Genomic DNA, 22,868 nt, shown 5'->3' on the forward strand with positions numbered 1-22,868 from the left:
GGCCGCACCGCCTCCCGTGGGCGGAGCGGGCGCAGGGAGGGAGGGAGGGAGGCGGCGCGGGCAGCGGCGGCATGTCGCACCCGTCCCCCAGCGCCCGGCCCGGCAACCCCCGCAACCCCCGCGCCTTCTTCGATGTGGACATCGGGGACGAGCGAGGTGGGGCCGGGGCTTCGGCCTGCGGGGCGGTGTGGGCCGGGGCGATGTGGACGGGGAGGGAGCGGGGGGGGCACGGCGGCAACATGGCCCCCGCGGGCCCTGCGCGCCGCTTCTCGCCCTGCTTTCGCCGGGCGCGGAGCTCCGCCGCTGTCAGAGGGAGGGGGGGGGACGCGGCCCCGCGGAGCCCCGCGGCCGGGCAGAGCCGCCCCACACGGCGCAACGGGCAGCTGCGGCCCCGCACGGCCCTGGGGCCGCCATTTGCTCCCCGCCGGGCCCCAGGCGCCCCGGGCTGGCGGCGGCCGCGGGTGGTGGTGTCGCCGGGGGTGTTGGAAGGTGTGGGCACGGGGGCGGAGCTGGGATAAAAAATGACGGGGAAGGGCGGCGGGGCAGTGCCTGGAGGCGTGGGTTGGCAGAGCCCACGTTGGCGCGGTGCTGCCTCCAGAGCGCCGTGCGGCTGTTCGGAAGAATGAGGAGGATGAGGTGGTCTGCTTTGTACTGACTTCCAGCCATCTGATTTCATTCCCGCGTTAATTAGAGTTAGTATAGTTACACTCAGCGTCCGGGAGAGTGAGGCTGTTAGGCTGAGGAGAAGAGGGGAGCATCCTCTCTGATGGCGGCACCAAGGGGGGACAGCACCGTAAGGAGCCAGCTTGTGACAAGGTGACAGAGCGACACAAAATCCATCTGTCCACTCTTGTAGGGTGTGTGATCTTTCCAGGTTTCGCTTCCTGTACGTTTTTAGGTGTAAGGACTGCTTAGTAGCACCTGTAACTGTACAGAGCCATTATTCGCCTGCAAGTTCAGCATTACTCCATTTTAGTAAAATGGGAGCTTAAGGGAATGAGGAGTAAGGTTGGTTTACATGCTTGACATAAACTTTTTGATCAAAAAATCTGAAACATTGACTTCCTTTGCCCTGTAATGCTCGATAAATCACTGTGCCAAGGCCAGGACTTAACATTTTCTCATTTTCTGTCATTTCAGTTGGACGCATTGTCTTTGAATTATTTGCTGACATTGTACCTAAAACTGCCGAAAACTTCCGTGCGTTATGTACGGGAGAGAAAGGAACAGGGCCCACAACTGGAAAACCTCTCCATTATAAAGGATGCCCTTTCCATAGAAGTAAGTCCTGTGAAATCCTTCATTATCAATATTTGAAATAATGGTAAATGTTATTGTGGAGCATTTGTTGAAGAAATAATGACTGAAACTAAGTTTTTGACTTTTTGATTCTCCTAATCTCTAGATATTGTCTGCCGTGCATTGTCAATAAATTTGCATTATAAATTCATCAGTAAATTAGCAAAACTAATTTAATGTGAGTTGTAAATAGGTTGAAGTGGTTTTCAGGTAAAGAATCAAATTTCAAATAACGTTCACTGAATAGAAAAGGAATGTGTGGGTGAGGATAACTAAAATGTGGTTTGCATTTTATTTAGGCGCAGTGCTGATGACTGGGATTGCTCGTCATCTCTGAATTGTTTGGTCTGCAGTGCCTTTCCTGCCTTGCTGCTATATTTTGTAATTATTTTCTTTTACAGTTATTAAGCAGTTCATGGTCCAGGGTGGAGATTTCTCAAATCAAAATGGCACTGGTGGAGAAAGTATTTATGGTGAAAAATTTGAAGATGAAAACTTTCATTATAAGGTAATATATTAAAAATAGTAATGGCATCCAGTTTTTGAATTTTCAGTGAATTTTAGTTTTCTTCAAGTTCAGCACTAGTGCTCTTTAGTCCACTGTTAATGTATTTTTAAGCAGTGGAATGAATGCAGCAAAAAATCCCCCTACTAGTTTGTCCTTAGAGTCTTTATTGAGTACAGAAGAAAGCATCCACCTTATTAAGAAAGGGCAACCATAGTCTACATTTTTTTTTAATTGCACCATCAGAAATTAATTTGAAACAGTATTTCTGTTCCATTGAAGGAGGTAGGGATACTATTGTAAAAGAGTGACAAATGGGATTTGAGTATGTACAGGTCTGGATTTGAGGATGTTGTTTTAAGAGATGTTGGCTTTGATGGCAGAGCTAACTTCAGAAACTCCTACCCCCCATTATTTATTCCCACTCCTGTATCAGAGCACACTAATTATAGCACCAATGCAACTGTTCATGGATCCATTCTATACATTAAAAAATGTATCTTTTAAATGAGCTATTTCATGTATTTTATAGTGTAGCAAGTTTGTTCACCCTGCTGCAGGATGGCAGGAAGGAGCTACACTGTGAGAGTAGGAAATTACAAAGCCATCTTTGTCCCCAAAATCAATGTCTAGTGATACCAGGGAGACTGTAGCTGCATGTGCCTTACACATTCAAACAGGTACAATTAACAGGTACAATTCTTGAACACTGCTTGTGTCAGGATCTGTCCTGTACCTTTCCTTGTTTCTTGGGGAATTGGCATTAACTTCAAAATGCCCATTGCCATTCTTCAGGCTTCTCTTTGATATCAAAATCCAATTTGGTTGATGGCTGCAGGGGTCTGTCTTTTGACATAAGACTGACTTCTTTTTCTTCATTTCTTCTGAAGAAGAAATGTTTGTCTTCTATATTTTTAAATCATTTTTAGAAGAAGTTTTAGTTCTACCTTTATATAAAAGGGGTATTCCAGACAGAAAGGGAAGAAAACTGCCTTTTACCATACTGTACAGCAGGTCCTCGTTTGTTCTGTCGGTGTTTATATGGTTACCTGTAAATTGGAATAAATGGCAAGACTTTGCCAGTGGTCAGCTTATCACGTCAGGTCACTCCCAGTCCACTTTTTTGGTGTCACTTCTCCAGCTAATGGCTGTACAATTGTGAAACACCCAATTTACTCAGTCCCCAAGCAGCGTTGTTTCCATGCCAATTTTGCAAGCCTTGAATTTCTCAGTCTGATTTTTCCAGACTTTTTTACTTGTTTTGTAAGCTTACCAAATGACAAGCAGAAACATCATGGGAGAAATACTTCATCTGAAACGTTTTTCAAAACCATTTCATGGCAAGAAAATGCACCTGAGTTATCGGGAGTTTTGTTGATAAATATGACTCACTTCATGGGACTGCTGCCGAGACTTGGTCCCAAGCAAAATGGAGTTGCATGTAAATGTTCTGAAGATCAGAGCCACCAGACTTCTGGCTCTAACTTTGTGGCTTCTCTTCTGAATGTTTACAGACAACACGTGCATGTGTAAGGCAATGCCAGAGCTTACTGTTCCTTGGCTCTCTGTTTACAGACCAGTGCTGTCTAGCGTTAGTTGTAATTAAAAAGAAAAAAAAAAAAAGGTGAAAACGTACCTATTTCTCAGGTGATCTGTCCCAACTCAGTAGCTGACCATCGCAGAGTGGATTGATTGTAGAAGAAGCGGACAGGAAATGTTCAGAGTGCCAAGTCGCACATGTGGCTCTGCTTGCTAGGACACTGGGTTCTTTATATGATGTTATAACAGATCTTGATTATGTTGGTTGCGATTTGATGTGCAGCACGACAAACCGGGGCTGCTGAGCATGGCAAATGCAGGACCTGGCACTAACGGCTCCCAGTTCTTCATTACCACGGTGCCTACTTCTCACCTGGACGGGAAACATGTGGTGTTCGGCCAAGTGATCAAAGGAATGGGTGTCGTTAAAATATTAGAAAACGTCGAAGTAAATGGAGAAAATCCTGCTAAGGTAAGCAAAACTCATGGCACCTAGGGGTGGTGGCTTTTCTTCTCGTATATGAAATTTTATGCAGTCACCAAATTGATTTGACCTTTATTTTTTTGAGGAGGATTAAATATTTTTTTTTCCAAAGCAATAAAAGGCCCTGTTTTTAACAGGTTGCTTTGGGGAAAATATTGAAACATTACCTCTCATTCTCCTATTGTAGTCTTGTCAATGGTACCTAGTTAAATATTAGAGGATGTCTGATTTCTTGAATCTGAAACATAACATGTCTTGTGAAAGTACTGGGAAGGGAAAACGGTTATTTTGTGGTTGAAACCTATTAAAACGGTTACACATTTTGAAGTGTTTTAGAAAATTCAGTGAGGTGGAATTAGAAGGTGGAATTCAAAACCCTACCTACCTGATAAGTCATTGTTATGAATGTTATGTCAGAAATAGTTTTATTTCTGGATAAGCTGTTGTTGTAGGTCATGCCAGTTTTTGCTTGCTTCAGAAACGAAGACCTCTGTAACGTGAAAAGACTTGGCAGTTTGAGAAAGATCCGTTGTCTCTAAAGTACTGAAATTTCAATGGCTTGTGTTTTGTTGAAGCTCAGCATGCTGCCAGCTCCTCTTCCAGCCCCCCTGTAGAGCGTGGGTATGGTGTTGGTGGAAGGCTGCTTCCCAAAGGCAGTGCTTTCTGTGATAAAAGCCTTTTGATGAGGATAGGCTAATTACATGATGGGCTTCTGAAATCAACGCACCCAAACAACACATGAAAAAGCATTTCTACTGAGTTTTAAAGAGTCTATAGAAGTTGTGGCTTTTTTTCCCCCCTCAAAGTTGTCTTAATAAGCAAACCTGCTATTTATTTTTCAGTTGTGCGTCATTGCAGAATGTGGAGAGCTAAAGGAAGGAGATGACTGGGGAATTGTTCCCCAGGATGGTTCTGGAGATGCTCATCCAGATTTTCCTGAAGACTCAGATATAGACTTAAAAGATGTAAGTAGTTTTCTTTTAAGGTACTCATTTTACAGAATGCAACACTTGTAAGCAATCTGAGTTACATGGCATCTGCGATGTTCACTGAGCCTTTTTTTTTTTTTTAAAATCAATGTAGATTAAGTGGTAATGTTTAGTTTTAAGAAAGTGAATGTTGGGGGAGGAGATTGCAATCTTTTTTTTTTCATTGCTAATTACAACTGATTTTTTCCTAATAACTAAAACCACAATAGTTTTTTTCCTGTCCATTTCTTTTTACTCATTTTTTGCTTGTGCTGTAGTGACAGTGTAATTATGAGAACTCCATCCCAGAGATGATTAACTTAGTATTGTACATGCGCACTTTTTCTGTACAACCTTTAACATAATTCATCCTTTAAAAATTGCCTCACTTACTAAAAATAATAAAGGATAAAACTTTTACAATATTTTTAGTATATCCGTGCTAGATGCTCTCAGTTCCCAGTAGCTGTTTGCTTTTCAGGTCGTTCAAACTGAAGGAAGACTGGTTGCCGAGAGTTAGGGAGCAGGCTGGCGAAAGCAGCTCTTATGCAGCTTCTTACTTTATCCTGATAGTGAAATAGATAAGCTGTGGAAATCAAACACTGTGAGAGGGGAATAAAAAGGGGGCCACGATGTATGTGTAGATTCCAAATACAGAATTAGAAATGGAGAGAATGGTAAGAAACAAAAACCTTACAGCTAGAAACCAGAAACTCCTTGTATCTGGCTATTGATACGGTGAAAGAGGTTTTGGATGGCATTTGCTGTGGTCTAGATCTGAGCTTGGCAGATGCCTGCCTCCCTTAAACATGTTTATACAAACTAACCGCAGAAACCGTGGTGACATTCATCTTCTGCTGCGATGATCAGTTTTTTCAAGGATATTAATTCTAATTGGGTAGAAGTGTAAACCGATAGTCTTACAAATGGCAATATATACATTTGACAGATCTGAAGGCAACTGTGGTACAGACAGCAGTAACTATAAACTGTTTCTTGCCACTGGAAAAGTAACTTAACACTTGAAGTATATGCCATTCTGGAAATAGAAGTGATGGATTTGATGCACGCTGGCAGTTTTCTTTTTCTTCTTCCATTGATGTTGGAAGTATTTTGAGAGAAAGATGTGTGTTGCTATGACTTTTGTTGAGAACGTGCAGATCTCAGGTGACTCTAGTACCATTTTGAGAAGCAGAAGATGAAATATTCCTGTAAATAAGGCAGTATTGGTTGAATACTTTCATTGTTAGCATGCCTTCCTTTCCGTGAATAATGGTCAACATCTTTATTTATAGCTTTCTGTGTGGGTAGCAGCGTTGAGGGGAAAGAATTGTGCTGCTGTGTTGTCTCTGGTGTTTTCTTACTCTTAACGCGGTAGAAAACCCATTAGTAATTTCATCTTTCAGACTATTGCATTACTTAAAGTATAGAATATTACAGAAGTGGTTTGAAGTTAGTATTTATCTAAAATTGCAGTACTTCTGAGATCTTTGAAAGAAGATGGACATGGGATCCTACTGTTAAATACAAAGTAAACCAAGACTTCTCTCATAAGTAAATTTATACCTTATATTTTCCATCTATTCATTAGGTTGACAAGATTGTGGCCATAGCAGAAGACATAAAGAATATAGGAAATACTTTCTTCAAATCGCAAAATTGGGCAATGGCAGCTAAAAAGTATAGTAAAAGTTTACGGTAAGGCTATCATCATTAAATGAGGTAGTTCCTGTAATCCAAATTAATTCTGATATCAAGCAATTATACATGCATTTTAAAAATGCCTGTTGCTGTGTTTTTCTTTTTTTTTCTGTTTTAAAAAATAGCTTTCAGAGTCTAGAAAACAGCTGGTTGTTCTTTAGCTACCAATACAAGTAGGTCTTCTACTTACTGCTAGACTAAGAGCTATAGGCAAGAAGTATAGTTTTGAATTGAATAAAAGCTCCTCTATTAATGCTGCTGCTGTGCTGGTGCATAATTGGGAAGAAAAGCACAATAGGATACTGTGTATTTGGAGAGGAAGGGAGGGAGATACTTGTCAGATTTCGAATAAGCAGTAGCTTTAGGAGATGGGTAGGCTCAAGAGAGAGCACCCCCAAATGTGATGCTTATTAATTCATTATTATTTTTTGTTTTGAGGCATTGTGCCATTGTCCTGTCTCCATGTATAATTCAGACTTGCCTTTAAAATCACGATCTTTGTTTCCATACTGCTCCTTTCTTCTTTCACGATTTTTACTTTATGTGTATGTGGTTCTCCTGTTAACTTTTTTAAAAAGTTATACTGACCTTTTTTCCTACCTTCCTTACGATCACTGGTTAATGAGCAGTGACAGTAAGGAAAGAAAAAACATTCAGGCATATTTAATGCTTCAGCTGTGTTTTAACCAATTAAGTTTCAAACAAATGATGTCTTTCTAAAGCATAAAAATTAATCCATACAGATAATTAACCCAAGATGCAACCTCTCCCTCTGCCTTCAAAAATCCTTTCATAGTACAACTTAAAACCTGAAATAAATAGGATTGATATGTAAGCCCTTGAGAAATCATACAGAAGAAAGGCTGGAATAGATCTTTAAGTAACTAACCAAGTATCAGGTATAATTTTGCCATCCCTCACAATTAGCTGTCTTGCTCACTCTTAAGCTGATGAGCCAATGAAGGCTCTTCCAGTTTGTGCAGACAGCTTCTCGTTGATACTCATTGTTTGTCCTAGTGGATGGAAGGGAGAGTAGCTTTTCTAAAGTAGACAAATCTGATTGTTCCAGCTCTTCTTTATGGGTCATATTTTCATACTTGAATGGACATGCCCTACTGTTCTCCCTGAAGTCTAATACTTTATGTAGGATGGAGTATTTTGGTTGGCACTTCTTGGGAACTGACAGGAGTAGCTCTTATCGGGGGCATCACCCATGTCTTCTGTACAACTCGCCTAGCAAACAAACCATCTGGTGGTTTTACTTGTTTTTTTTAAATCAGCGTTGCATTGTGCATTCTTTAATGCTTATATTCTATTATAACCTTCAGTTCTTCTTATCTTATTGCTGCTTAACCAGTTATTTTTCATGTCAGAATTTATACTTTCTTGTCCAAAATGTGTTACTTTCCCTTGTCTCTGCTCATATTCATCTTACAGATTTCTTTGGCTTGGAAGCTCTGATTTTGTTTCCAGAATGGTTGAAGTCTGTCATGTTTTGTTGTGATTTATAAATACCATAGGTGCATTCTATTTGTTTTGAACATAACTCACTACGTATTATTTTCCTTAGCTTCTTACCTTACCCTTTTTTCTCTCTTCTGGTTCTTATTTCTTGCATGATGCCCAGCAAGCGGACAAATCACTGGGATTATGTCTTACTTACATTTTAAGTATTGCTTATTTCTGTACTCCAAGATTGTGTACAAACCATCCAACGCTCAAAAGATAGGGATGAAAAATTAAAACTCCATAAGCACCAATCTGTGAAAACTGCATTAATCATGGCATGCTTAAAATGTGAGTGTATGCAAACACAATTTTGGTAAATTTGATTTTTTTTAAATTAAAACAATAGAAGTTCTGTAAGCACGCCCTTAAAAGAGACAGAACTTTTAGATCCACAACAGGCCTTTGCTACTTGAGATGAAAAGCTGCCAGCATTAACACAGTGTAAATTAAGAAGAATGAGATACAATTTGTCTGTCAGTTTACCTGTGAGGCAGCGATGCAGTAAATAATAGGCCTTGGTCCTGAACCAGGGTCAGTTTTGAAATTCAGGAAAACGCACCTCAGAGTCGTCACTGGAAAGCAGGTGGAGTTAACGCTAATAACATTCTTGCCTCTACAAAGGAAAGTTAGCTTTAGCTTTTCACCATAAATGCCTAAATTAACTAAAATCTTACTGAAGAAGAGATGAAGCTTCCTATGAATGTGGAAGGTGCTATAGTGGCATTGCTTTTTGCCACAGATGAGCATTATGTTTGTTGGGAATAAGCACTGAGATAAATTCTAATGGGTTTAACGCCATCTAGGATAGTGCATTTGTCTAAGAATAAAAGATGCCGTCAGTACAGTAAAGGGATAGCAGTATTTTCCTCTTTTGGTCTAATACTTACTGAGCTACAGGAAAACATTCACTGATTCATCTTCTTAAATACACAAATACAAATAAATACTTGTAATAGTGGAATTGACACTGCATTACAAATGCCAGCTTGCACTTACCTGTGGAAAGATAGCTCAGGGCAGAAGAAAACAGAATTTGCAATGCTAACGCACGCTCTTTGTAAACCTGTTTTTCTCCAGGTATGTAGAAGCTTCTGAAACGGTGGCAGAAGAGGCTGACAAGCCAAAGCTGAAGACCATTGGGCTGACTTGTGTTTTAAACATCGGTGCCTGTAAGCTAAAACTGTCTGACTGGCAGGGAGCCATTGACAGTTGTTCGGAGGTAAATTTAGTGTTAAGTAATTTGATTAGCAGTTGGCCTATGTCGAGAATGGAGACTGAAACTGCAAAGCTTTTTTAAAGTTCTTCCGACAAGTTCAAGGTTTGAAAGTATGAAGTAGAAGGCAGGTTGTGAAGTTACCACAAACCTTCTGGTATGTGGCTTTTTGAAATGATTTTAAAATTGAAAAGGAATTTAAAAGCAAAACTTCTGTTGCTTATTGTCAGAAAAAATACATACTGGGATTGTCAGTTCTGTTTCCTAAGAACAGAGCTAATGTTTAAATTACAGAGAGTCTTCAGTGAAAGAAGAGTATTTTTTTTCCTGGAAGACTTAAAGACTAATACAAGCAAAACATTTTACTTGTTTTCAGATCTGATGGGCCTGAATTTCATTCACTGAAATGAATTTTCCAATTAAATCCCTTTCAGGTAGGGTAGTGGTGAAAGGAAACTGGTGAAGGGGAAAAAAAGGAAGGAAACAAATGCAACTGATCTGCATGTGAGGGATCTGTGAAGAGCTGGCTTGCTTTCTAGGCTGCTGGTGGTGTTCTGCACTGAACATTCATAAACCCATGTCCTCAGACGGACAAATGGAGGGGTAAAAAAGTGTAACATGGCATCTGTCCTCTAGAAAATGATCGACTGAAACAGTGTTTAAATGTCACAGAACTTGATAATCCTAATACTTGCAATTGTGGAAAAACTTTTTTTTTTAAGATTATAGAATTGTTCGATCAAAGCAAGTCCCTAACTGTAGTAGCCATCTGTAACGCATTTAGCTTAGATATCATAGCAAGTGTTAAACTGTGTATCAGTGTTTTAATTAGACCACCAGTCTCTAAGACCAGTTTCTAAGACTAACTAGTAGAGTTCAAGTAATTGTTGATGAGGAACTATACAGTTTCAGTGATGATTTCCTAAGGCCAAAAGTTTTTTTTTTTTTAATTACCAATCTGTAATACATGCATTGTTTGGTGTAAATAAGAAGTTAAAGAGAGCTGAACCTGTTCAAACAAGCCTTGTGTTAAAATAGCTGTAAGCACACTTGGTCCAGCTGGAAACGAGGAATGCTATGTGCACCTGGTACAGGCACCTAAGTTTTTAACTCTTGACAGAGAAGAGGTTCAAGGCCTTATAGCAGATAGATCAAGACGAGCTCTCAGAGCAATACTTTATACGAACAGCCAATACTGAGGTGTTTTTAAAAAATCTAGATGCAGCTTCTAGCATCTAGAATTCCTAATTAATGAGTTAAAGTTAATGAATGAAACTAACAAAGCCCCACAGTCACACAGATTTCCTCTAATCATTGAACAACTTTTTATTTCTAAAAATTGAAAAAAAAAGAAGTATAATATAGTTCTATCTTTGCAGTAAGAAAAAAACAATGGGATTTTCACAGGCAAGAAAAAGCTCCTGAAGAGAATGGAGCTATCCAAATTAATGGAGGTAGTTTGAAAAAAATAATTAGTGAGTGACTTGACTAGTGGAACAATCTCTTTACCTGGTCACGTATTTCCTATTTTGGTATTGTCATATTAGAGCTGGAACGTACACATTAGCGAAACCATTCGTGTCAGAAAAGGGATGATACCTGAAACATGACAAGGTTCCTGAATCACAAGATGGAGTGCTTGCATCCTTCTATTCTGCAGTGAAAAAAGCTTTACAGAAAATTGACTTTTTTTTTTTTATGATGCTGCTGTAGAGGGTTTTCTTGGTGCGAAGGGAGGAGCTGCAATACAGAACAGTGAGCATCAAGGTTAGGATAACCTGAGCTGCAGCAGCAGCTTTGCTTTGACAGCTGTATTGATCAGCACAGGTTCCATTTCATCGTAATGTATGCTGGCCCTTGACAGAAGCCCACTTGTGGTGCAGCAGTACTGAAAGCGATCAGATAGCCATTCAGTGTGCTCCATTATAGCATCCCTTTTTGCAGTTAATGTTTTGACAGCTCACCCTCAAATCAAATAGGGAGATTGTCTGCTGGTGGGAACTGCCATTTGCAGAGATGGGAGGCTGTGAAGTATACTAAATGTTAATGTGACAATTTTATTAAATTTACAGGCTCTTAAAATAGATCCAGCAAATACTAAAGCTCTCTACAGACGGGCTCAAGGATGGCAGGGAATAAAAGATCTCGATCAGGCACTGGTAATGATTAGACTATTTACATTATTTTTGGTATATCTAAATATTTCATCAGAACGTTCATTTATATTTGTTTTTATTTAAGGCTGATCTTAAGAAGGCTCATGAAATAGCCCCTGAAGACAAAGGTAAAATAAAGCTGTTTCTCTACAGATCCTATACTTTAAGAATGTAACCAGGGTAATACTTACATAAGAAATCATACCAATGTGATGCCTAAAATGGTGGCTTCTAATAACAGTTGAAACTTAGAAGCTGATTTATTGAGCACAGAGCCCACTGACATGGAACACCTGTTTTTATACAGCATTGATGTGTCTGGTACCCTGGGCAACTGCTTATGTAGGTGTAGTTTTACAGCTATGCTCTAAGTGGTCACACTAATTTTCTGGTCTTACCAGTACCTAACAGATCATAAATTCTAGATCATAAATTTTAGATCATAAATTCTGAGTGGACACCAATACTATGCTTCCTACATCCTCCCCTACATGGTCACCTTCCAGGTAAATCAAAGGGAAAGCCTTTTTGCTGCTGGTATCTGACCTAGCAGAAGATCAAATGCAGTTTAGTGTACAAAATAATATGGGTAATTTGCAGCAGTGAGACCTGCTCTTGACATATTAGGAAACCTAACGTAACCTAAAGACACTGTATCATGGATTTTCTTTTTAAACAGCTATCCAGACAGAAACACTCAAAATCAAGCAGAAGATAAAAGCCCAAAAGGAGAAAGAGAAGGCAGCTTATGCTAAAATGTTCGCTTGATATTTTTATTGTTAAGCTTTTAATTCTATGCACTAACTCTTGTAAAAGACAAAATGGAGCTGGAAGCAACTGTTCCCTCTTTCATTTGCCCTGTACTGCACTTCTTGGTGTTTACAACTTAAAGGTCTAATAATAAAGACATTGTTCAAAGGTGAAGTGTTTTTCTTCTTTTAAGGTGTAAGAACTTGTTTTGTGATTCAGGTATGTTGCTCGCAGTAGGGGTTGTGTTTTTGCTGCTTAATACTTAGGGCCTCCTAAAAAGTCTGGTTTTAACACCAAAGCCATTTAAGCAGTTTGTTAAGATTTATTTTTATTTTTGTTTTTAATTAGTGCAGGCCTGATTTCTTGTCAGGAATAAAAAGTGCTGACAGACATATACCCTGAAGGTGCAAATATTAAACCATTTTTTTAAACCACTTTAGAGTTGTATTACAGATGGGCTCCCTGTCATCATCAGGAAAAAAAAATAATCTGTTTTATGTAAAAAGTGTAACACTTAAGAACAGTGACGGTTTTCTAGACTGATGTACTTTCCCTACTGTGAGGTAGGACTCTACATATAGTAAAGCACTTCCGATAGACAAACACTTTTTTTTTTTAAGGATAGGTACTAAACTTTTCCATTACACCCTTGATTCTGGATATGGCTCCTGTCATCACTGAACTTCAGCAATAAATCCAAGGTCCAAAGTTCATTTGTCAGTCCTAAGAAGAACTTTCTTCTTCCTGCCACCCAACTCCTGAAAAGAAGTTCTATTTAAATAAGGCTAGGGTTTAACCAGAATGCACCCACCTTCCATTTAATGCAGTGGTCATACCTAAACTTCAGAATGGCATGTTAGTCTCAAAACTCTCTAACATTCAAGTCACTGCAGCATAAAATACTCCAACTTTTCTGTTGGTGATCAGAAGTCACTGAATAGTTCTCAGCCACTTCACATCCCGTTATAAGCTGGTCCTCCTCCTCCTTCAGGCACTACCCAGTTAATGTTCTGACTTGGGTCTTTAATATCACACGTTTTGCAGTGGACACAGTTCTGAGCATTTATCTGCAGTCTTGATCCTTCTCCTGTTTCCAGAGGAACATATTCGTAAACACCTGGGAAAAGCACAAGAGCGTGTGACTTCTCTGACTAGTTTCTCTCACATGCACAGTCACCAAGCATAACAAGGGAAGTATAGTACCAGTGTCATTCAACTGCCTTCTTCCATGTTCACCCATTATATTGTCATGAATTTATTTGTAATGTAATAAATTTGAAGACCTCTACTTGAGCCCTTTTCTAGGAAGACAACTAGGACAGAATATTTGAAGTAGCAGGCCAGGTGGACTCCTCTTGAAATACTTAAGTTTTTCACCTTGTAAAATCTCTCTCATGCTCCATTTCTATTACCTACCTGCTGGGCAAAATCTTTGTTCCGGTCCATCGAATATAGCCAAATTCTTGCTCACAGGGACGCTGTCATCTTTCAAAGTCAAATGAGCGGGCTGGTCATGTTCATGATTTGTACCACTTAAAGCCACAGATGATAGGAGATCAAAACTGATTTTTCCATCAGGCTTTGGGTATTCGATAGGGGTACAATCTTTGGCTGGCTTGAGCTGAGCAAAGTCTGGTCCTAAATACATTTTTAATAAATAAGATTCATTGCAGAATTACAATTTAATCAACATATTTTGATTTTCCTCCTCATCTGAATGAAGTACTTCATAGAAGCTAGCCATTTTCATGAGACAAATCTTTTCATGGGACAAGATCTATGCTAAGTAGAATAGTGTTTTAATGGCCTTATCTACAAATCTCCTTCACCACTTTATCATTAATTTCTATAGTTTAAGTCCCCACCACTTGACCAGATACGGTCTAGTTTAAATTAAGAGACTGTGAAAAGAGACTGAGAACATATACATTTAGTATCTTCTTTCAGGAAATAATGCAGTTACCTGGATGTTTTAATGTCCATGGTTCCTTTCCTCTCAGTAGCCAATAAAATATCCCTGTGTAAATCATTCCTCCATACACACCCAGTATGCTGTGGCAGGACGGGCGGATGTTTCTAACTGCATACAGCTCTTTCCAGACCCAGGACTTTTTCAGGTTCTCTTCATATTCTTGCACATCAAGTCCTATGGAAGGACACTACTTGTTAGATACCTACAGTACATAAAGACTATCCTTGAAATAAATAAATAAAAACAATAAAAACAACCAAAACAACCTGCTGAATAAAGACAATTGTTAGCAATGAAGGGAGCAAATTAAGAATTTCAGAATAGTACACTAAGAGTATACTGAACTACATACTTCAGTCTCTTGAAGAAACCAGGTTCAGCAGTCGCCAGCAGGTTACCCACTGCTCCTTTGTAACCTCTTTAAACAAGCCACAAGAAGCAATACTTCAAACTTCAGCAAAAAAGTAAAGGTAGCAGACCAGGTGGCTATAACGGCACCCCTACCAGAAAACAGCTCCTCTCCTCTCTCACAGAATCAAGATCTGACCAGTACTGTTTACCTGTGGTCTAAGACCCAGGATTTCAATTTTAAAATCGTCAAGTTAAAAGCTTTTCCTTTACAAGTTCGGCAACCACAAGCATTTTGATATCAGTAACTATGGCTACGGCCCAGTGGAGGACACCAGTGCTAGACAACGTTTCCTCCCTTTGTAACCAGCAAGTTATCAAGCAGTGTTTTACTAAACTTCTGGTTTTCTTTACAAATGCTACAGACATTGCACACTTAGACACATCTCCTGCAATATAATATAGTTAAAGCCAAGCAATTAGAAAAAAAAGTTTCTTCAAATGAAAGTTTCCTCTCCTTCACCAATCTCCATTACTACTGTATAGGTTTAGATTTTTTAAAAAAACACATTAAGGGCTTGTCTATACATAAAAACCTACTTCAGTCTGTATTTTCTGCCTCACGTAAGGGTCTGAAAAAAATCCCTAGCTGTGCACAGAGCAGTAGCTGGGCTGTAATCTGTCTTGACAGAGCTGTTAACGGCTTATAAAACCTGCTGATAATCAAAGAAGAGCAGCAGACTAAACTAATAGAGTGTTTATTATCTCAGACAGGTTCTAGGGCTCTAATCGCTCTACCGTGTTACAGTAAACTAGGAGCTTTATCTGTTCAGCACACCTCTGTGCCACCTTCAGTTGCATGTTTCTCTTGCAGAAGAGCTCACTAGAGGTGACTCCATCACTACAGAGAAGAGATTTCTAAAATAATTACGTGGCACCTGGCTATAGTGGTTCTCCAGAGCGGCTGAAATTCTAGCAGCGTTATCTCCCTGTACAGCCTTTGTTAACAGATTTAAAGGGACAAGCAGGGCTTAAATATAACACTACAATGCAGTCAGGGTCAGATGATTACCCCAATGCATTTGAATGACACATAATAGGAAATACACAATCTCACACTGAGAAGACTATAAAGATAGAAAAAAGGATCCTACTAACAACAATACAGTGAAAAGTAAATTTGAAAAATCTCACACTTCTGCTTACGTGTCATCAGCTCCTTTTAATCTTCTGCCTTCTGACTGCAGTCTTTCAGTAAGACTTTTTGAATGATAAAGCTAAAATTTTTAACAGTAGGAACTGAATATATATTCTTGTTTGCTTATACAGGAAGTGCAAGCTTAGTTTTCTCATTAGAGGCTTATTTTTGTCCTAGCGGTAAGATCAATACTTAAGAATAGCTAAGCAAAACTTTATTTCTTAAATCATTTTACAGTATAAATAGTAAACAAACAGTATATATCTTTTTAAACCACCACACTCATTTCATGTTTTGCATTTCCATCAGAAAACTAATTACAGCTAAACCGTTGGTGGCTCCAGCTGAACACAAGGTAACTCCAGATGAGAGCGCAGTGACCTTACCTATTGTCTTTGACTGCAGATTCTCATTCGTTAATTGGCTAAAGATGGCTTCTGAAGCCAACATGCCACTTTTCATTGCAGTGTGGGTCCCTTTGATCTTAGGAACATTCATGAGTCCAGGACTGCAACCAATTAATAATCCACCTGGGAAGGTAAGCTTGGGTATGGACTGAAGAGGAAAAAAAAATTCCTTTTTGTTAAGTGAATATAACATGCTGGAAATCAAACTGGCATGAGACTAGAGTGTCCTTTACACTTGCATGTGCCTGATCTAAATATACATTGACTTAAGTTATTCTACTTAATCAAATGATTTTGGCATAGTAAACAAATAAGAATGCAGACATTGTACTAGGTTTGAGAAGAGACAGCATTTTCCCTATATCCTCCCTCCAACTGCTTTATCTATAAAAAGACTGTGGTAATGTCATCCACTGATACTATTTTCCTCCTTCAATTTTAAGTGAATTCTTTCTTTGAAAGACGTTTGTGCTTCCATTTTCAACATGGTAAGTTGTATCAGTCCCATCTCAGAGTTTATTAGTTGGTGCTGCTTTTTTTTCCATTTGACAAATCTTTTCTGTCAAGCCACACAGCATCCTCCCTCCTCCCCTCAAATTCCACTTATTTTAGACATTTTTCAGCATCCAACAAATACATTTTTGGAGCTAAATCATTCTCTTACTCCTGTTCTGCAAGAAGCATAATGTCTTTGAATACAGTCAGAGTGTACCTAAGTACCCAAGACAGCCAGGTAATCTGCAAACATCATGTGTATTTTATTCACACACATTATCCTCCTAGATTAACTAAGGAAGAGCTCACCTGTCACGATATTCTCACCCTCATACAATGAGGTTAGGATTTTAGACAGAGAGCAGCTTCAAAACACAGACCAACTACAGCACCCTGAAGAAAGCTGTTACCAGGCCTGAAATTGCTGGAGGCACGTTACAAACACAGCCTCCCTCAAAAAGTCTTTTCTTTGTACTGATGAGGGCTTGTGAATCCAACATCCTGCTTTTTTTAAAGCTGCTTGAAACAATTTGTTTTGGAATAGGCTACATAATTCAACACTGAAGAAGTAGTTTTATTTCAATAAAAATTTTAAAAAAAAGTATCCCCTGGTTTTCAAGATAATTTGAAAAAAAACATTTGTTTTCTTCTGTTAGTTCAGTTGCTATCTGTTCACTACTCAGGCAGGGCTGCCTACTTTTGAATATCCATACAACAGTCACTAAAAAAGAGTTGTACTACACACATTTTCCCTGTGCTTTGGGCAATTTGTTGAATCAGACAGTAACTTGGTTCGTAGGAAAGGTAATTTAGGCTAAAAACACAACTACAACTTTTAACTTACTTTTCCATGACTACAAGTCTTAAGTTCAGTTATATGACAGTATTTCAAAGGAATTAGGTAGTAGGAGGGAAGTCTTCTCCTTCCACAAGACCTTTGGCTGAAAACAGGTGACTGAAGAGAGTAATTCTGACCTATCTACTAGGATGCAATGATGCAGCACTGATATAATCATAGACTTCTTGACTGGTTCTTCAAGTTATATAAAAAGATGGTGAAGGAACATCCACTATTATCCTTGGCATAATCCTGGCATATAGAGGCCAGCATACTGCCGAGGTATGAATGAGATTAAAGATTAGTCACGTAACAGAAAGGGCTGCATGCATCCCAGTTCTGTTAGCAGTTCTTGTTACAAGAGGTATGGAACTTCATGGCTGTTTCACAGTCAGTCCGCAGTCATGTGAAGGAAGACACCAGGCTGGGGTGGCACAAGCACTCCCTGCCCCGAGACACACGGTGAAATCCTGAGCTCAGCCTCAAGCACTTGGAGAAGCCACCACCCTCTTGCCAGAGAAAAGGCAAGGACAGTTGGTTTGGAGGACAGAAGGCAAGGTGTGTGCTCCTCACAAAGTCCTGCCCCTAGCAAACAGGGAGCCTGATGTTCTCTTTCCCTTAGCTCAGCTCAGGGGTGAGGATCTGTAAAAGCAAGACTTATGTTTGACACTTGCATGGGTCATCAACATGACTAATTTCCTAAGTTTTTTTTTCTTTGATATTCATAACAAAACATTGCTCAACAACAGCAACTACTTTTATTTTTTCCCACACAATGCTTAAGTGTTTTCAAAGTATTTGATGAAACAGAGGCAAAACAGAGGTTGCATGCGAATTTCTGAATTTGCAAGTCCTTGATTTTGGAATTTTAATAGAAGAAATAACAGCTATGTAGATGTAATCTATTAAACTCTGTCCGTTCCCTCCACATATCCCAAAAGCTACAAAAACAGGGAAATATCTAAGTGCTTGCTCTCTCTCTCTTTCACACAAAGCTATTTTAAAGACTAAAGAACATGGTCATAAGGTTGTAGATAATAGAAAAAAAATATAAAATTATCACTGATCTAAGATATGTATTTCATACAATACTGTCACCAAAATGAGAACTAGAGCTACAGAGCCACTTACATAAGAAAATATTCCTGTACTCCAGTGATGGAAATGAGTCAGACTGATACAGTTATCAAACAACATATGCAGAGGAAGAGTTACTCTTTTAAAAAGTCTTCCCAAGTGACTCATCAGCAAGACTTTTTTTTTTAATTGGAAATCATATATAATAAAAAATCTACTTAAAAATGTAACTTCATGATCAAATAGACAATTCTAACTAGAGGGAGTAAAAAGTTAGACATGCAACATGCTTTTATATTAGTGCAAAGTGACATGTTTTAAGCCTGGCAAAGAAGTCCAAAGATTAGGAGACGGATGTGCAAGAGCTGTACAACCTGGACAACAGCGCAAATGATGCCTGTGACTTAAAAACTACCGTGTTCTTTCAGCTGTGTGTTGGGAGCAGGATGAGGAGGAACATGCAATTGAAGTCAGAATCTGACTGCACAATCCAGGCCAGAAATTCAATAATGACTGTGATACAGAAACCAGCATGCTGGAAAAAGAAGCCCCTCTTATGCCCAAATTAAAACATCTTGGTACTTTCTATACTATCTGTGTTAACAATGGCCCAACAGTGGTTTCCGAGATAAACCAGTAACACAGCCGTTATCATCAACTGAATACAAAGAACATGACGCGACATACTTCCACTTCAGACAGCACGAGGTGATCAACCAGCAGGCTGACTTTATGCGTATCACAAGCGTAATCCAGAAGTTGCCTCATGAACTCACATTACTCAGTCCCAGGCATTCACACTTGCAGCAAAGCCTAACTCCAGGAGACTATCACGACAGTTACCTCGCTGCTGAAGTCCTACTTGTATTTCAAAAGCTGCATGAGGCCACATTTATATTAAAGAAGAGATTCAAAAAGGAAAGACAAAGGTGTCAGAGAGCAGAGGTGAATGGCCCCGCAAACAGGCTGCACAGATCACGAACTCAGCCTGGTTTTAAGTTTCAAACCAAAAAGAAGCATCAAGAAGATGGATGTGGTAGCCCAGGACACACAGCTTTTTTTTTTTTTTCCAAGATTTCAAGTGTTTCAAGATTCCCAAACGAGGTTAAAAACTTGAAAGATCTTGAGCTATTAAACATGTATTTTAGACTATTTCTCCTGCAAGTTATTCCAACCCTTTCAACTGACCTTAAGTCTTGGTGTATGTAATCTTTTAGACTCTCTGAGGGAACAAAATGAACAAGGTGTTTTATCTCCCAAGAAGTGAGAAATTCAAAGCTGTGCATGAAAAATACTGAAGGTACTCGAGGAGGTGAGGACTTAGCTGCCAAAGTACGTAACTGCAGCACCATCACTGACTCAAGGGTCAAGCACTCAAAAGCACAAGCATTTAGGAAAATACCTCCTCCTCCGCCCCCCCAAAAGAGCCAGATGACTGGTGCTACCCACCCCCAAGGTTTCCAGGCCAAACAAAGAATTATCTGTACCTTTGCTGCAGAACACGTGCGCCTGCAATATAAACTTCACATGTAATTTAAAAAGTAAAGTGACTGTGTCAGAAGATTCCTGGTATTACAGAACCTAAGCCTAGCTAATCTCAGCAGGTGTCTCCAGCAAGAAAACAAAGTCCTTGTGTTTAGCAAAACTTCTGGCCTTATTCATCTTTGTTATATTTCAGTTGTTTCCCAACAGCATGCAACCTGAATCTGCAGTATTACATACATGGCTATGGAAAACTGAAAGTAAAAAACTTCATGAAAATGTTACCTGGAGACCGCCTTCATTCAGTGCTCTGGCACCATATGCAATCCTTTTTCCACCCTCCAAAGTGGGCTCTACACTTGGATGGTGCTTCCACCTCTGGAACTCCCTAAACGGATTCAAATAGGGATTTTGATAATCTAAACCAACCTTAAAAAATAAAAAAGTGCAACATTAATGAAAATAAAGTATGAAATGTCAACAAAAGTTAGAAAATAAAACAACCATGTATTACCAGATCAACTCCCCAGTCTATTTCATACTAAATCAACCTTAAGATCTTTCTACTTCAAGAAACTACTGCCAAAACTACATTGTATTAACAGTATAGTACAAGCACGTCTGAGAGTTTGCTGCCGTAAAACTACGTCCTACGTATACCTGAAGCATGGAAATCCTTAATTGCATTGTAACCACCTTCCATATGACTTTGAAATAAAGCAGTGGAATTAAGTTAAGCATGATTTAATGGTAGGTAAGTGAGAAAACTTGTTTGAAATTTGTTTCAAAAACTCTTTGCCCTACACAAGCTGGAAGGAGAGGTAAACAATTATTTCTAGATACTTATTATGTCTTTGCACTCACATATTTTAACCTGTTCACATTATTTAGCTTAGTCAATTATTTCCAAATAGGTGAGCCTTTGTAATAAAGCACCAGGGAACAAAGATAAAAACAGAAAATGGGGGAAAAAATGACTTAGAAATCCTGGGCATTCAGCCAACTGGCTATCTTATTCATTTGAGAACTTGCCCAAAGATAAACCCTACATTTCCCACCTTTAACATATTCTTGGAAAGACAGATGTTGCTGAGATGTGTTTCTCTTTTGTCCAAAGGAATAATTTCTGGCTCCTGTAAGCTTTATTTCACAAAAATTATCAAAATATATCCTGAGTCAGCAACAAACAGTACCTCGATTTCTCTGGCTGTTCAGTTCTTTTAGAGCACTGCTTGCACCTACTTCCATTGCTAAAGTTCATGACGGATTTTCAAATTATGTACAAGACACATTCTGATGTCTGTTACAAGAATCAGCTCAGACTGACATAGGTGTAAAGTTCAAAGACAAAAGAAGTGCTTGTACGTGCACACAGAAGTGGTTTTTCTCCTATCTGAACAGAAGATAGGGAATGCAGGGTGTTCCTACTTTGATGATTCTCCCATAAAATTGGATATGCATGATAGGCTGATGCACAAATAAGGAAACTGAATTAAAGCTGCAAAAGTGACTGATTTTGACATTTCCTAACTTTTGAATATTTTGTGAAAATTTTGCGAGCACAGTTTTGGTTAATCACCTGCTTTTGGCTTTACCAAAATTTGTTTGGTCTGCAAAAGAACGTATTTGTAAGTTTTCCACTTTGTTCTTAATAAAAGATGCTAGATAAAAGACAGATTAATGACAAATTTACCTTTCCTTATATGGGAATGAGTGCACATAAGACTATGAAAGCACTAAACTTGGTCTGCTATTTTTGTGTTTTTTATCTTCACATTAAAACAGAAAAGAGAATGCACACAAAAATGAAGACCCAAACAACACACACACACATGAGAAAAACCAACTTCACTTACCACAAATCCAAGAGCAACTAAGGGTTCACCCTCATTTAAGTGATAAAGAAAGGATCCTCCATACGTATGTCTGTCTAAAGGCCAGCCTACGGTATGTTCTACTCTTCCTGGTTTCCACTTCTTTTCATCAATAATCCATAACTGAAATGAAGATCGCCAGAAATTATTCTATATTGCAAAGCAATGGCATTTCAATAATAAAATAAACTATTGATGACAAATGAACTTACTGCTACGAGCAATGCACGAACTCATCCAGCTAAAGACCAGATTATGATGTACAAATACTTTTTTGGGTTACCATTTAAGAATTTGCCAACATTTTTCCTTGACAAGCCACACATAAGAAAATAAGGCAGACTCCAGCATTACACCTAAATTTTTCATTCAACATGATCCTTTTTATGAGCTACTTTGATAGATGTTTTTGCTAATGAATGCAACTATGTTGACATTTTTTATTTAAAAAACACATTTTTTTCATATGAATCATTACAATTTCCTCACAAGATTCTCATGATCAGGCTTAACTATACAGCAGAGCTGATCTAAGTATCTGCTGCCAAACAAGTTGTCCTCTCTTCTCTCTCCTACAAACTTCCAGTACTCACGTGACCCATGGCATACATACAGCCTTTTCCTATTTTTACTGGTGGGTTAATTTTCCACTCAATTCACAAAACATCACGGAGTGATGTGCCTGGCACAGTCTAAGGATGGAGGGGGAGTAGAATTATCTCCTTCCACCCATCAGGCACTATTACATCTTCTCAAGCGCAGAGGGTACATCTACATTAATATTTCTATTTGGATTAAGGAGCGCGTTTTTGAGCGGGACTCCGGATTGCTCCCGCTCAGCGCGCTTTGGTTCACATTACAGAGCAGTCACGGAAGGCACAGACTGGATTCCTTTCACATGAAACCCAACTCTGCCTGGCTCCAGAAACCCGCCTAAAGCATTCCAGTCACAAAAGGGTACTCGGGACTCAGATAGAGCTAGCCCAAAGTAAAAATAACCCTGAAATGTGCATAGCGTGGATGTCGGCTCATCAGCACCAACTATTTCACTTT

General features: G+C 39.1%; 2 protein-coding genes across 3 annotated transcripts in view; one reads left to right on the top strand and one right to left on the bottom strand.

Moving 5' to 3' along the window:
• On the top strand, window positions 1-12,298 carry PPID (peptidylprolyl isomerase D). The gene is made up of 10 exons (XM_080589699.1): window positions 1-156; window positions 1,141-1,281; window positions 1,701-1,807; window positions 3,627-3,815; window positions 4,670-4,792; window positions 6,387-6,493; window positions 9,083-9,224; window positions 11,291-11,377; window positions 11,460-11,502; window positions 12,054-12,298. The coding sequence occupies exons 1-10, from the start codon at window positions 72-74 to the stop codon at window positions 12,140-12,142; spliced, it is 1,113 nt and encodes a 370-aa protein (XP_080445825.1). The 5' UTR covers window positions 1-71; the 3' UTR covers window positions 12,143-12,298.
• Window positions 10,520-22,868, bottom strand: part of ETFDH (electron transfer flavoprotein dehydrogenase) — a 19,896-nt gene continuing 7,547 nt past the window's right edge. Inside the window, exons 8-14 of one of the 2 annotated variants that reach the window (XR_013950357.1) lie at window positions 21,798-21,938; window positions 20,227-20,370; window positions 16,029-16,197; window positions 14,088-14,270; window positions 13,541-13,762; window positions 12,936-13,241; window positions 10,520-10,958 (exon numbers count right to left, since the gene is read on the bottom strand). Coding sequence is in view for 1 of the 2 variants with exons in the window: in XM_080589691.1 (XP_080445817.1) it covers window positions 13,078-13,241; window positions 13,541-13,762; window positions 14,088-14,270; window positions 16,029-16,197; window positions 20,227-20,370; window positions 21,798-21,938 (1,023 nt within the window). In the remaining variant the exon portion in view is untranslated. Of the gene's footprint in view, window positions 10,959-12,435; window positions 13,242-13,540; window positions 13,763-14,087; window positions 14,271-16,028; window positions 16,198-20,226; window positions 20,371-21,797; window positions 21,939-22,868 lie in introns of those variants that run through there. The other variant, XM_080589691.1, reaches the window with a different exon arrangement.

Source organism: Anser brachyrhynchus, assembly GCF_964034855.1.
Source record: "Anser brachyrhynchus genome assembly, chromosome: 4".
Lineage (NCBI taxonomy): Eukaryota > Metazoa > Chordata > Aves > Anseriformes > Anatidae > Anser > Anser brachyrhynchus.